Consider the following 14,065-nt stretch of genomic DNA (forward strand, 5'->3'; position numbering starts at 1 on the left):
CAGGAGTAAATACATAAAGATGATGGTGTTCCTATCTGGTGGCCTGGTTTCATTTTCTCCCTGTGGCATATAGAATGTAAGAATGAAGGAGCAGGAGTGGGTAGGGGAGCTTGAAAGAGAGTGAAGATTTGAAATAATCTCTGTGGGTAATGGGCCAGGGGCTCCCCAGAAACTCAAAAGAATGGGGGTAGGGGGACAGGGGTTTGAAGGCTCAGGCTTTCTCATCCTCTGTGGATAGAGATGTCACAACAGAAGGTTTTTTGCCTTCTCTTTGGTATCTAAAATACCTAGTTACTTCCTATAATTTCTAGCTGGCTCTGTGAATTTTGCTTCTGATAAAAAAAAGTTGGTTTATTTTGTTTCTTTCTCTTTTTTTTTTTTTTTTGGAGATGGAGTGTCACTCTGTCACCCAGGCTGGAGTGCAGTGGCGCGATCTCGGCTCACTGCAAGCTCCGCCTCCTGGGTTCATGCCATTCTCCTGCCTCAGCTTCCCGAGTGGCTGGGACTACAGGTGCCCGCCACCACACCCAGCTAATTTTTTGTATTTTTAGTAGAGATGGGGTTTCACCGTTTTAGCCAGGATGGTCTCGATCTCCTGACCTCGTGATCCGTCCGCTTCGGCCTCCCAAAGTGCTGGGATTACAGGCGTGAGCCACCACACCCAGCCACTTTCTTTTTTTTTTTTAATCTGAGATGGAGTCTCACTCTGTTGCCCAGTCTGGAATGCAGTGGCACGATCTCAACCCACTACAACCTCCGCCTCCCCGGGTTCAGGTGATTCTCATGCCTCAGCCTCCCAAGTAGCTGGGATTACAGGCGTGCTCCACCATGCCTAGCTAATTTTTTTGTATTTTTAGGAGACATGGGGTGTCACCATGATGGCCAGGCTGGTCTTGAACTCCTCATCTCAAGCAGTTCACCCACCTTGGCCTCTCAAGGTGCTGGGATTAGAGGTGTGAGCCACTGCGCCCTGCCTATTTTGTTTTCAACACAGAAAGAACTAGGTAGAAAATGAAAGGCCTGCCATAACTGTACTTCCTCCGAGATCACCTTATTCGCAACATGGTATATATTTTTTGAGGGACTTTTTTTCCTTTTTAAACAACAATACTTACATATTCTTGTTTTGAACAATAGGTAGTATACCTTATTTCCTGTAGGTATATAGCAAAATATATTTAAATGTGTGGATATATCCTAATTTAAACCATTACTCTATTTTTGAATGTTACATTGTTTCCTCTTTCTTGCTATTATAACTTACTATTATAACCCAAATATAATAATGCTATTATATTTGTAGCTAAATCTTGGCACACATCTGTGATAACTTCATTAAGATAAACTTAGCAGTGTGATTACTGACTTAAAGGGAATATGACATTTTAACGTGGTTTGTCTTTTTTCTTTCCATCTGCTGGTCAAAACACAGAAATTCTCTCTCTCTCTTTTTTTAATAGCAAAGCCTAATTGTCCTGCAAAAAAGTGGTACCAATTTACCACCTTTATTCTAGTTCCCTAGAATCTTCCTCAGCATGGTGTTATGATGGGGGCGGGGAGTCATTTGCTAATTTGAGGGTCAAAAAATGGCATCTTGTTATTTTATTTTGCATTTTCTGATGTGAAGTCTTTGAATAGTTGAAGACCAGTAATATTTTTTTTCTTGGTCAGCCAGCAGGTGTCACACTTCATCAGGACACTGCTCTGTCCTCAGATTTTTGCTGCCTTTATCATCTTCCTGTTGACTTAGTAAGAAACTGTGTTAGACACCTAAATGTTGGCCCTCTGAAAGCACACAGCACTTATCTCGCGGATACAGGCTACATTAGTTTGTTTAATGGATACTTGGGGCCAGGCAGATTGGCCTTTCCCGTGGGAACTTGTGAACAGGAGAAACCCACTCTGCCACACAAGCATTTGAATGATTGCTGGATTGATCAGTCCTGGGGATAAGCAGCACGTCTTTTCAGCTTCATGAAACTCTAAAGCTACCTAGTAATTTTAGCAGGGTCTCAGGCAGGAACAGTCTCATTCAGAATGATTTGTTTCTTTTCCTGCCTGTTCCTGCCAGTCTCCTTTCTGAACTTGGGCCAGTATTTCCCTGGCTTTGTTAATTAAGGTTTTCTGTGCAACATGTTGCTTAATTGGTTCCTGATGTTTAAAAGCAAGATTTTCATATTCCCTAGTTACTCACTGAATTTGCTGTAAATTTGCATCCAAAGAGCTTGATGTGGGATCATAATTAAAACTGTGAATTGTATCATGAAGACATTGTCAGCTTCATTCCATTTCTCAGGGAGCACCCACCCCAACCAGAGCTGAGTATACTTCTTGCTTTTTGCTGTGCTGGAATTTAGAGGTAGATGTCTATCGTATATTCAAGAATTGATACTACTCTTCAGTCACAAAAAAGAATGAAACAAAATACTGATATATACTTAAACATGGATAAACCTTAAAAACATTCCACTAAGAAGTCAGGCGCACAAGGCCAGATATTGTATGATTCTGTTTATATGATGTGTCCGAAATAGGAAAATCTTTAGAGGCAGAAAGTAGATTAATGGTTGCCAAGGTCTGCAGGGAGAGGAAACGGGAGTGACTGCTGAATAGGTACAGGGTTTTTTTTCAAGTGATGGAAATGTTCTGGAAGTATATAGTGGTGATGGTTTCACATTGTTGTGAATATACTAAGAATCACTGACATATATACTTTATAGCAGTTAAAATGGTAAATTATATATATATTTTTTTATTTTTTTGATGCAGGGTCTCGTTCTGTCACCCAGGCTGGAGTGCAGTGGCACAATCTTGGCTCACTGCAACCTCTGCCTCCCAGGTTCAAGTAATCCTCCTGCCTCCGCCTCCCGAGTAGCTGGGATTACAGGCATGCACCACCACGCCTGGCTAATTTTTGTATTTTTAGTAGACACGGGGTTTCACCAGGATGACCAGGCTGGTCTCGAACTCCTCATCTCTAGCAATTCAGCCGCTTCAGCCTCCCAAAGTGCTGAGATGACAGGCATGAGCCACCATGCCCAGCCTTGTGAATTTTATATTAACTTTGTCTCAACTTTAAAAAAACAAAAACAAAAACAAAAACAGAGCTATCAGGCACTTCTGTGGCACCATTAGGAAGCAGTCTCTGGAACACTCTCTCTAGGACAGCTCCTAACCCTGAATTGTTCTGTCAGTTTCTACAGCAGTAGTTACTGCCTGAAGAGGAGTTCTGTCTCCCTGTTCCTCACTGTGTTCATACTGATCCTCTGCTTCTAGATTCCTTGGGATACAATTCCTGGGTTAATTAGTGCTCCCATTGCCCCCATACATAGTCCAGGAATTCACGATTACAGTGAGCTATGATTGCACCACTGTACTCCATCCTGGGTGGCAAAGAAATTCCCTGTCTCTAAAAAAGAAAAAGTTATATAAGAAAATATTTAAAAAATCAATATACACAGCCAGGTGCGGTGGCTTATGCCTGTAATCCCAGCACTTTGGGAGGCTAAGGCATGCAGATTACTTGAAGTCAGGAGTTCCAGAGCAGCCTTGCCAACATGGTGAAACCCCATCTCTGCTAAAATTACAAAACTTAGCTGGGCATGGTGGCAGGCGCCTGTAATCCCAGCTACTTTAGAGGCTGAGGGCAGGAGAATTGCTTTAACCCAAGAGGCAGAGGTAGCAGTGAGCCTAGATCACACCAGTATACTCCAGCCTGGGTGACAGAGCAGACTCTGTCTTGAAAACAAAAAAGAGAGAAAGAAAGAAAGGAAAGAAGGAAAGAAAGGGAGGAAGGGAGGGAGGGAAGGAGAGAGGGAAATATAGCACCTGGACAGGTGCGGTGGCTCACGCCGCTAATCCTAGCATTTTGGGAGGCCAGGGTGGTTGGGCATGTTGGTGCATGCCTGTAGTCCCAGCTTCTCAGGAGGCTAAGGCAGGAGACTTGCTTAAGCCCAGGAAGCAGAGGTTGCAGTAAGCTTAGATTGTGCCGCTGTGCTCCAGCCTAGGCGACAGAGTGAGACTCTGTCTCAAAAACAAAAAAGAGGTATAGCACTTAAAGCAATTTCATGCTAGAACATGACTAGGTAGAATAGAGTAATCATAGACCCGGATACATCCAAGTATTTAGTACGTATTCAGAGTATCATTTAAGATTAGTGGAGAAAAAAATGGTTGATTCAGAAAATGTTGGATAACTGGGTAACCATCTAAAAAACCGTAAGTGTGGCTCCCCTACCTCATTTCCCTTTGCTAAATAAATTCCAGGTAGATCATAAATTTGAACATTAAAATGCAACTGTAAAAGTACTCTGCTTAGGCTGGGCATGGTGGCTTATGCCTATAATCCCAGCACTTTGGGAGGCTGAGGCAGGTGGATCACCTGAGGTCGGGAATTCGAGACCAGCCTGACCAACATGGAGAAATGCTGTCTCTACTAAAAATACAAAATTAGCCAGGCATGGTGCCACATGCCTGTAATCCTAGCTACTCGGGAGGTTGAGGCAGGAGAATCGCTTGAACCCGGGAAGTGGAGGTTGCGGTGAGCCGAGATCGCACCATTGCACTCCAGCCTGGGCAACAAAAGCAAAACTCCATCTAAAAAAAAAGAAAAAAGAGTACTGTACTTAAATTTGAGATTGGTGGCTGACTGCTGTAATCCCAGCACTTTGGGGGACCGAGGCGGGTGGATCACTTGAGGCCAGGAGTTTGAGACCAGCCTGGCCAACCTGATGAAACTCCATCTCTGCTAAAAATACGAAAATTGGCCAGGCATGGTGGTGTGTGCCTGTAGCCCCAGCTACTCGGGAAACCAAGGCAGGATAATTCCTTAAATTCAGGAGCCAGAGGTAGCAGTGAGCTGAGATTGTGCCACTGCACTCCAGCCTGGGCAACACAGAGCAAGACTCCCGTCTTAAAAAAAAAAAAAAAAAAAATCTCTGGCTGGCGACATCCTAAGTATTACCTAAATCTCAGAGCTTTTTTTTTTCTTTTTCTTTTTTTTAAATTTTTTTTAATTTGAGACAGAGTCTCTCTGTTGGCCAGGCTGGAGTGCAGTGGCACAGTCTCAGCTCACTGCAACGTCCCCCTCCCGAGCTCAAGCAATTCTCCTTCCTCATTCTCCTGAGTAGCTGGGATTACAGTCGTGTGCCACCACTCCTGGCATTAAGTTTTGTATTTTTAGTAGAGATGGGGTTTCACCGTATTGGCCAGGCTGGTCTTGAATTCTTGACCTCAGGTAATCCACCCGCCTCGGCCTCCCAAAGTGCTGGGATTACAGGCGTGAACCACCGCACCCGGCCTCAGAGCAATTTTTTTTTTTTTTTTAAGAAAAAAAGATTCATGAATTTAACTAAAATTTATTTATATAGTTGTTTGTTTTAATTTTAGAGATCTTGCTCTGTTGGCCAGGCTGGTCTTGAACTCCTGGGCTCAAGAGATCTGCCCGTCTAGGCCTTCTAAAGTGCTAGGATTACAGGCGTAAGCCACCATGCCTGACCCCTGCATAGTTTTTATTTACAGAAGAATGCCAACAAATATAGAAACACAGTTTCAGTCAACACAGTAATATTCAATTCAGCCAACAATCATGCTTGGGTACCTAATAATTGGGTAAAAAACTTTAGGGGAACAGGATTTTTACACAGTTTCAAAAGTATTTCCCCACTAATTAAAAGCAAAGACAAAGAGACTCTTAGAGTATAAAAATCTAGTAAATACTATCCTAATTAAATGATTAAAGTTATTACCAGTGATGGACAAACTCAATAACTGCCTTTTGATTTGATGCATTGAAAAGGGTCATATCACCTAAGTAGTATTTCTACCAAAATGTTTACCTGAGTCTCAGCATGAGGAAACAAACAAATCCACATTGAAAGACGTGTAAAAGCGCTGGCCTGGATTCTTCTAAGGGCCAGATATCATGAAAAACAAGGCTAGACAGATCACTTAATGGAAACCAAACAGACATCACAACTTGAATGTGTGATCCTCAGTTGGATCCTGGCAGCCTAAAAAAACAAAAAGACGTCCAGGTGCACTGGCTCATGCCCATAATCCCAACACTTTGGGAAGCTGAGGTGGGCAGATCAGTTGAGGCCAGGAGATCGAGACCAGCCTGGCCAACATGGTGAAACTCTGTCTCTACCAAAAGTACAAAAAAAAATAGCCGGGTGTGGTGGCATGTACCTGTATTCTCAGCTACTTGGGAGGCTGAGGCAGATTCGAATCTCTCAAACTTATCTCACGCCTGTAATCACAGCGCTGTGCGAGGCCAATGTGGGTGGATCACCTGAGGTCAGGAGTTCAAGATCAGCCTGGCCAACATGGTGAAACCCCGTCTCTACTAAAAATATAAAAATTAGAGCCGGGCGCAGTGGCTCACACCTGTAATCCCAGCACTTTGGGAGGCCGAGGCGGGCGGATCACGAGGTCAGGAGATCGAGACCATCCTGGCTAACATGGTGAAACTTCATCTCTACTAAAAACACAAAAAATTAGCTGGGCGTGGTGGCGGGCACCTGTAGTCCCAGCTACTCGGGAGGCTGAGGCAAGAGAATGGCGTGAACCCAGGAGGCGGAGCTTGCAGTGAACCGCGATCACACCACTGCACTCTAGCCTGGGCAACAGAGCAAAACTCTGTCTCAAAAAAAATAAATAAAAAATAAAAATTAGCTGGGCGTGGTGGCTTACACCTGTAATCTCAGAGCAGATCACCTGAGGTCAGGAGTTCAAGATCAGCCTGGCCAACATGGTGAAGCCCCATTTCTACTAAAACTACAAAAATTAGCTGGGTATGGTGGTGTGCGCCTATAATCCCAGCTACTCGGGAGGCTGAGGCAGGAGAATCACTTGAGCCTGGGAGGCAGAGTGAGCTGAGATTTTGCCACTGCACTGTAGCCTGGGCAACAGAGCGAGACTGTCTCAAAAAGAAAGAAAGGAAAGGAAAGGGAAAGGGAAGGAAAGGAAAAGAAACAACATTGGCTGCTAGTGGTGACACTAGAGATATAAAGGGGAGAAAGGCTTTTCCAGTACTCTGTTTCTCTACACATATTTCCTATTGAAGAAGGCAAGGAATTTCTAATGAAAATTTCTATATATTAAATGATAGCAGCATGGTACAGATTTGGGTAGAATTCCAGCTATATATAACATGTCTTTAAAAAAAGAAAGGGAGGAAATAAAAAGTTAGATGTCAGTGGAAATATTTTTCAGTCAATGAAAGTATGAATTTCTTTTCCTTTTCTCTTTTTTATGTTTTCTAATTTTTCTATAATGAATTTATAATATTTTTCTGATAGAAATAATGACCTTTTTTTAAATGCTTGATACCATTCTTTATATGGGATTTGTTTCTGTCCCCATCCCTTTTCTCACCTCTCTCCCCACAAAAAAATAGAAAATTCCACAGATATTATTGTCTGTTATTCATCAGCGTATAAATAACAAGAGGCTTTAAGTATATAAAATATGGCCAGGAGTATGCAATTTCAACAGGAGCACATTCCATTACACTGAAGGAAGAATGCAGAGAGAAGAGAAGGACACTCCCACCTTACCTGCTGCAGTGCCTTTTCCTTTCGGGAGGTCATAGCTGTGTTGTATCTTGTTTTCTGTACTGTTCCAGGCAGACAATCAATATCTCATGACCCTCTTTCTACTCTTTTTTGTTTTGTTGCTTTTTTGTTTTTAAGAATAACTGCACAAAGACTTGCCCACCTGAATAAGTGCTTGATGAACTTTAAGCTAGGGAATTTCAGCTATCAAAAAAACCCTCTGAAATTGGGAGAGCTTCAAGGAAACCACTTCACTGTTGTGCTCAGGTAAAGAACTGCAGGTGGGAATGTAGACCGGAGGGTCTGGCCAGGGCACCTTGAGTCTGTTACTCACGGTTGGTCATAAGGTCCTGGTGAGCTGGTACTAACAGAACAGGAGTGGCAGCAAGGGAGGGCAGAGGAGGGCCTGGCAGAGCTGGGAGAACACATAGCTCCGTAGGATTTGTATGGACACGTTGCCACTTGAAAACCTAGTGCAGCCTTTGGAAAGACACCATCTCCTTCAAATACTGTGGTAAAAGACACCGAGCCGGTGATGCCACTTAAAGTGCCTAGAACAAGCAAATTCATAGACACAGAAAGTAGAATAGTGGGGAAAAGGGTAGGGGTAATGGAAAGTTACTGTTCAGTGGGTACAGAGTTTCATTTTGGGAACAGGAAAAACTTAGGGAAGTAGATAGTGGTGAAGGTTGCCCAACATTGTGAATGTAATTAACCCATGTATGCTAGTGGTCCATTATTGGAATGCTAAGCATGTAGGAAGTATTTATATCCTACTGCTCAAGGTCATTGCCAAGGTCTGATTGCAAAAATTCAAAAACTTGCAACCTCTGCCACAAATGGGTGAATACCGCCGAATTGCACACTTAAAAATGGCTAAAATAGTAAATTTGACATTATAAATATTTTACCACAACTTAAAAAGAGAAAGAAAGAGCCCTTGGGAGGTAGAGAGAAAGTTGCAGGAGAGTGAACAAAAGACGTGGAAGCTAGGCCATAGTCATTTATGATCTGCATCCCTGAGTGTTTGACCGTAACTTTTTTTCTCTGGATAATTTGGGTCCCTGTAGAAATATAACAGGAACTGATGACCAAGTACAGCAAGCTATGAACTCTCTCAGGGAGATTGGATTTATTAACTACTATGGAATGCAAAGATTTGGAACCACAGCTGTCCCTACGTATCAGGTTGGAAGGTTGGTATTTAATTTCTTTTGTCAAAAAGAGCTTTCTCATACAAGAAGCAGGGTTTGTTGGTGGTGGTGTTTTTAATTATTTCTACATTCTCTCATGTCTGGGGCCAATGAACCACAGTCTCATGATTTTTGTTTTAAGTTAATGAATGCACAAGGTAAAAAATTGGAGTTCAAAAGGATTTGACCTGAAAAGTGAGCTTTCCTACCACTCTTGGTAACCCATCCAGGGGTTCTATTTTTATTTTTTTATTGTATTTTATTTATTTATTTTGAGACGGAGTTTTGCCCTTTTTGCCCAGGCCGGAGTGCAGTAGCACGATCTCGGCTCACCACATCCTCCACCTCCCGGGTTCAAGTGATTCTCCTGTCTCAGCCTCCCAAGTCACTGGGATTACAGGCATGCACCACCACGACTGGCTAATTTTGTATTTTTAGGAGAGATGGAGTTTCTCCATATTGGTCAGGCTGGTCTCGAACTTCTGAGCTCGGGTGATCCACCCACCTCGGCCTCCCAAAGTGCTGGGATTACAGGCATGAGCCTCCACACCCAGCTATTTTTTTATTTTTTATTTATTTTTTATTTTTTGAGACGGAATCCTTCTCTTGCTCAGGCTGAAGTGCAGTGGTGCGATGCTGGCTCACTGCAACTTCTGCTCCCAGGTTCAAGCAATTCTCCTGCCTCAGTGTCCTGAGTAGCTGAGATTACAGGCTCTTTTTTTTTTTTTTTTTTTGAGACAGAGTCTCGCTGTGTCTCCCAGGCTGGAGTGCAGTGGCGTGATCTCGGCTCACTGCAAGCTCCGCCTCCCGGGTTCACACCATTCTCCCGCCTCAGCCTCCCAAGTAGCTGAGACTACAGGCGCCCGCCACCACGCCCGGCTAGTTTTTTGTATTTTTAGTAGAGACGGGGTTTCACCATGTTAGCCAGGATAGTCTCGATCTCCTGACCTCGTGATCCACCCGCCTCGGCCTCCCAAAGTGCTGGGATTACAGGCTTGAGCCACCGCGCCCGGCCAATTACAGGCTCTTGCCACCACACCCAGCTAACTTTGTTGTATTTTTAGAAGTGACGGGAATTTCACCATTTTGGCCAGGCTGGTCTTGAACTCCTGACCTCAAATGATCTGCCCACCTCAGTCTCCCAAAGTGTTGGGATTACAAGTGTGAGCCACTGTGCCCAGCCCTATTTTTATTTTTATTTTGTAATGGGTAAGTCTTGACTCAGTAAGTAATTCAACAGTAATCAGTTGGGTAACTCAGACCCAAAGTAGCCAGACAGAGATGATACATTTTCTGATCTATGTTAACACATTTATTAAACTTTGATCTGCCCTTCCCTCACTCTTAATTTAATTTTATTTTTAATTTTATTTTTTGAAATGAAGTCTCACTCTGTTGCCCAGCCTGGAGTGCAGTGACGCCATCTTGGCTCACTGCAACCTCCGCCTCCCAGGTTCAATGATTCTCCCACCTTAGCCTCCTGAGTAGCTGGGATTACAGGCATGCACCACCACACCCAGCTAATTTTTGTGTTTTTAGTAGAGCCAAGGTTTTGCCATGTTGGCCAGGCTGGTCTCGAACTCCTGACCTCCAGTGATCTGCCTGCCTTGGCCTCCCAAAGTGCTGGGATTATAGGCATGAGCCACTGTGCCTGGGTCCCTTTCCTCACTCTTTAAAGAAAGGAGTAAATGATAAAAGTAGTGACATGGAATTTAAGAACTGTCATTTACTTTTTGTTTTGTTTTGTTTTTGAGACGGAGTCTCGCTCTATCGCCCAGGCTAGAGTGCAGTGGCCCGATCTCGGCTCACTGCAAGCTCCGCCTCCCAGGTTGACGTCATTCTCCTGCCTCAGCCTCGCGAGTAGCTGGGACTACAGGCGCCCACCACCACACCCGGCTAATTTTTTGTATTTTTTAGTAGAGACGGGATTTCATTGTATTAGCCAGGATGGTCTCGATCTCCTGACCTCGTGATCTGCCCGCCTTGGCCTCCCAAAGTGCAGGCGTGAGCCACCGCACCTGGCCTGTCATTTACTTTTAAACAATTAAGAACCCCTCTAGCATAACCTACAGTGGGAATCCATCAATAAATAGTTGGGCTCATAAATCTACTTCTGGAATCCTGTTGCCCAGCAGAGACTCTGTTACATAAACCAATTATTCACGTGGGAGTTAGAATTGTGGTAGTTACAAGCTGGAAACAATCTGAGCCTTCATGTTCTTCCTTGTCTTTCAGAGCCTTCATGTTAGCAAACTTAGACTGAGGTCTGCCTGAACTCATCAGTTGTTTGACTGTAGTTTGGGAATAGAGTTTTCCGGGCTTCTAGTCCTTTGTTTCAGCATCTAAACTATGAAGTTGCATTCATTTTTGTGATTTTAAAAGTGCAAAATGATAAAAATCTCTATTATTTCCTCTGCCTCTTTGAGGAGGTTAAAAAGCTCAGGTGAAAACAGACTTGAGTTCTGAGCCTCAAATTACTCATCTGTAGAATGGAGATAATGATATCAATTCACAGGGTGGTGAAAATGAAGTGAAATGGTGTTTATGCCACATCTATTTTTATGCCGAGAATATAGTGATTGCTAATATGTTTTCAACCTTGCTAATGGTCAGAGGACATTGATAAAAATAGTAAAAATGCTAATTGTATTATGGGCAGAATATTTAAGGGAGGGCTGTATCAACCTATAAATTTGTAATTAATTTGGCAGAAGGGCAGCCATGGAATCTTATACGTTGTGTACGCCAAAGATAATGTAAATAAATGTAAATAGCTAAAATCAGATCAAATTTATCCCACAACAAAAATTACATAGCGTGCCCAAAGGTCAGTACGGTCAGCTCAAAATTCCAAATCATTCATTTTTACAACATAAGAATATTTCCTGCTTTCAAAGAAACCCACTGTTAACACCAGAGAATTTCCCGAGGGAAAAAACAGACTTTCAGTTTATATTGTATAGGTGGAAAAATGACTTGTATCCAAAATATTAAAACTCTTTTTTTTTTGTTTGTTTGTTTTTTTTTTGAGACGGAGTCTTGCTCTGTCACCCAGGCTGGAGTGCAGTGGCCGGATCTCAGCTCACTGCAAGCTCCGCCTCCCGGGTTTACGCCATTCTCCTGCCTCAGCCTCCCGAGTAGCTGGGACTACAGGCGCCCGCCACCTCGCCCGGCTATTTTTTTGTATTTTTTTAGTAGAGACGGGGTTTCACCGTGTTAGCCGGGATCGTCTCTCGATCTCCTGACCTCGTGATCCGCCCATCTCAGCCTCCCAAAGTGCTGGGATTACAGGCTTGAGCCACCACGCCCGGCCCCAAAATATTAAAACTCTTACAACTCAAGAACAGAAAGACAACCCATTCGAAAACTTGGCAAAGGGTCTGAACAGACCTTTCTTTAAATAATTTAAACAAATGGCCAATAAGCACACAAAAATATGTTTATCACTAATCTTGAGGAAATGCAAATCAAAACCACAATGAGATGCCACTTCATACCCACTAGGATAGCTAAAATTAAAAAAGGCAGAAAATAACAAGTGTTAGGATTGGAGAAATTGGAACCCTTACACATCCCTGGTGGAAATGTAAAATGGTATAGCCATTTTGGAAAATAGCCCGACAGTTCCTCAAAAGGTTATAAAGTTAGCCTGTGACCCAGAAGTTGCATTTCTAGGTATATACTGAGGACTGACAATCATATGTTCACACAAAAGTTTATACAGATGTTCATAGCAGCCAAAAGGCTGGAAACAACCCAAATGTCCACGTACTGATGAATGGATAAATAAAATATACAGTGTAATATACAATAATATAGAGTGGAATGTTACTTAGCAATGAAAAGGAATTCATACCCACATTACTATACCCACAGTACTGATACATTCTGCAACATGAATGAACCTTGAAAACATTGCTAAGTAGGCTGGGCACAGTGGCTCCTGCCTGTAATCCCAACAATTTAAGAGGCCAAGGTGGAAGGATCACTTGAGGCCAGGAGTTGAAGACCTGCCTGGGCACCAGAGCAAGGCCCCATCTCTACAAAATAAAAATTTTTAAAAATTAGCTGAGTGTGGTACTGCCTGGCTTTGGTCCTAGCTACCCAGGAGGCTGAGGCAGGAGAAACTCTTAAGCCCAGAAATTTGAGGATGCAGTGAACAGTGTACCACCACTGCACTGTAGCCTGGATGACAGAGCAAGACCCTGCCTGTGAATGAGTGAATCAATCAATTTCTGTGAAATTTCCAATGTGAGCAAATCTATAGAAAAAGCTAGAACAGGACCAATGGGGAATGACTACTAATGGGATAGGATTTTTTTTGGGGGGGTTGATAAAAATGTTCTAAAATTGTGTAATGCTCCACAATTCTTTTAAAATACTAAAAGCCATTGAATTGCATACTTACATGGGTGAATTACATGGTATGTGAATTATTGAATACCTCAATAAAAACTTTTAAAAAAAGAAAGTGAGCCGGGCACAGTGGCTCACTCCCATAATCCCAGCACTTTGGGAGGCTGAGGTGGGCGGCAGATCGCTTGAGGTCAGGAGTTCGAGATCAACCTGGCCAACATAGTGAAACCCCGTCTCTACTAAAAATACAGAAATTATCTGAGTGTGGTGATGTGCACACCTGTAATCTCAGCTACTCGGGAGGCTGAGGCAGGAGAATTGCTTTAGCGTGGGAGACAGAGGTTGCAGTGAGCCAAGATTGCACCACTGCACTCCAGCCTGGGCGACAGAGTGAAACTCTGTCTCAAAAAAATAATAATAAAATAAAATAAACTCAAAATGGACCAAAGATCTAAACATAAGAGCTGCACTTACGCAAACTCTTAGAAGAAGAAAATGGGCGAAAACTTCATGCTTGGATTTGTCAGTGGTTTCTTGGATATGACACCAAAAGCACAGGCAACAAACAAAAGAAAAAATAGGTAAGTTTGGACTTTATCAAAATTAAAAACATGCATCAAAGGACGCTATCAACAGAATGAAAAGGTAACACACAGGAGAAAATATTTCAATCATACATTTGATAAGAGACTTAAATGTAGAATATATAAAGAACTCCTACAACTCAACAACCACCAAAGAAAAACCAATTCAAAAATGGACAAAGGATTTCAGTAAATGTGTTTCCAAAGACATACAGACTAGTGTTCAACATCACTAGTCATTAGGGAGAAGCAAATAGAAATCACCATGAGGTACCACTTCATATCCATTGGGAAGGCTATTATCACAAAACAAAATAACAAATAACGTGTTGGTAAGGGTACAGAGAAATTAGAAACCTGGGCTTTGCTGGTGGGG

The 14,065-nt window shown here is 42.8% G+C and overlaps 1 protein-coding gene across 7 annotated transcripts in view; it reads left to right on the forward strand.

Moving 5' to 3' along the window:
* The window catches only part of LOC105475330 (pseudouridine synthase 7), a 78,282-nt gene that overhangs the window by 34,395 nt on the left and 29,822 nt on the right, over positions 1–14,065 (forward strand). For 6 of the 7 annotated variants that reach the window (XM_011730486.3, XM_011730488.3, XM_011730487.3 and 3 more), the window contains 2 exons: positions 7,695–7,823; positions 8,627–8,752. The exons of the other annotated variant lie outside the window; for it this stretch is intronic. In XM_011730486.3, coding sequence (XP_011728788.1) covers positions 7,695–7,823; positions 8,627–8,752 — 255 coding nt within the window. The remainder of the gene's footprint in view (positions 1–7,694; positions 7,824–8,626; positions 8,753–14,065) is intronic. 7 annotated transcript variants of the gene reach the window in all.

The sequence above is a fragment of the Macaca nemestrina genome, chromosome 4 (genome assembly GCF_043159975.1).
Source record: "Macaca nemestrina isolate mMacNem1 chromosome 4, mMacNem.hap1, whole genome shotgun sequence".
Classification (NCBI taxonomy): Eukaryota; Metazoa; Chordata; class Mammalia; order Primates; family Cercopithecidae; genus Macaca; species Macaca nemestrina.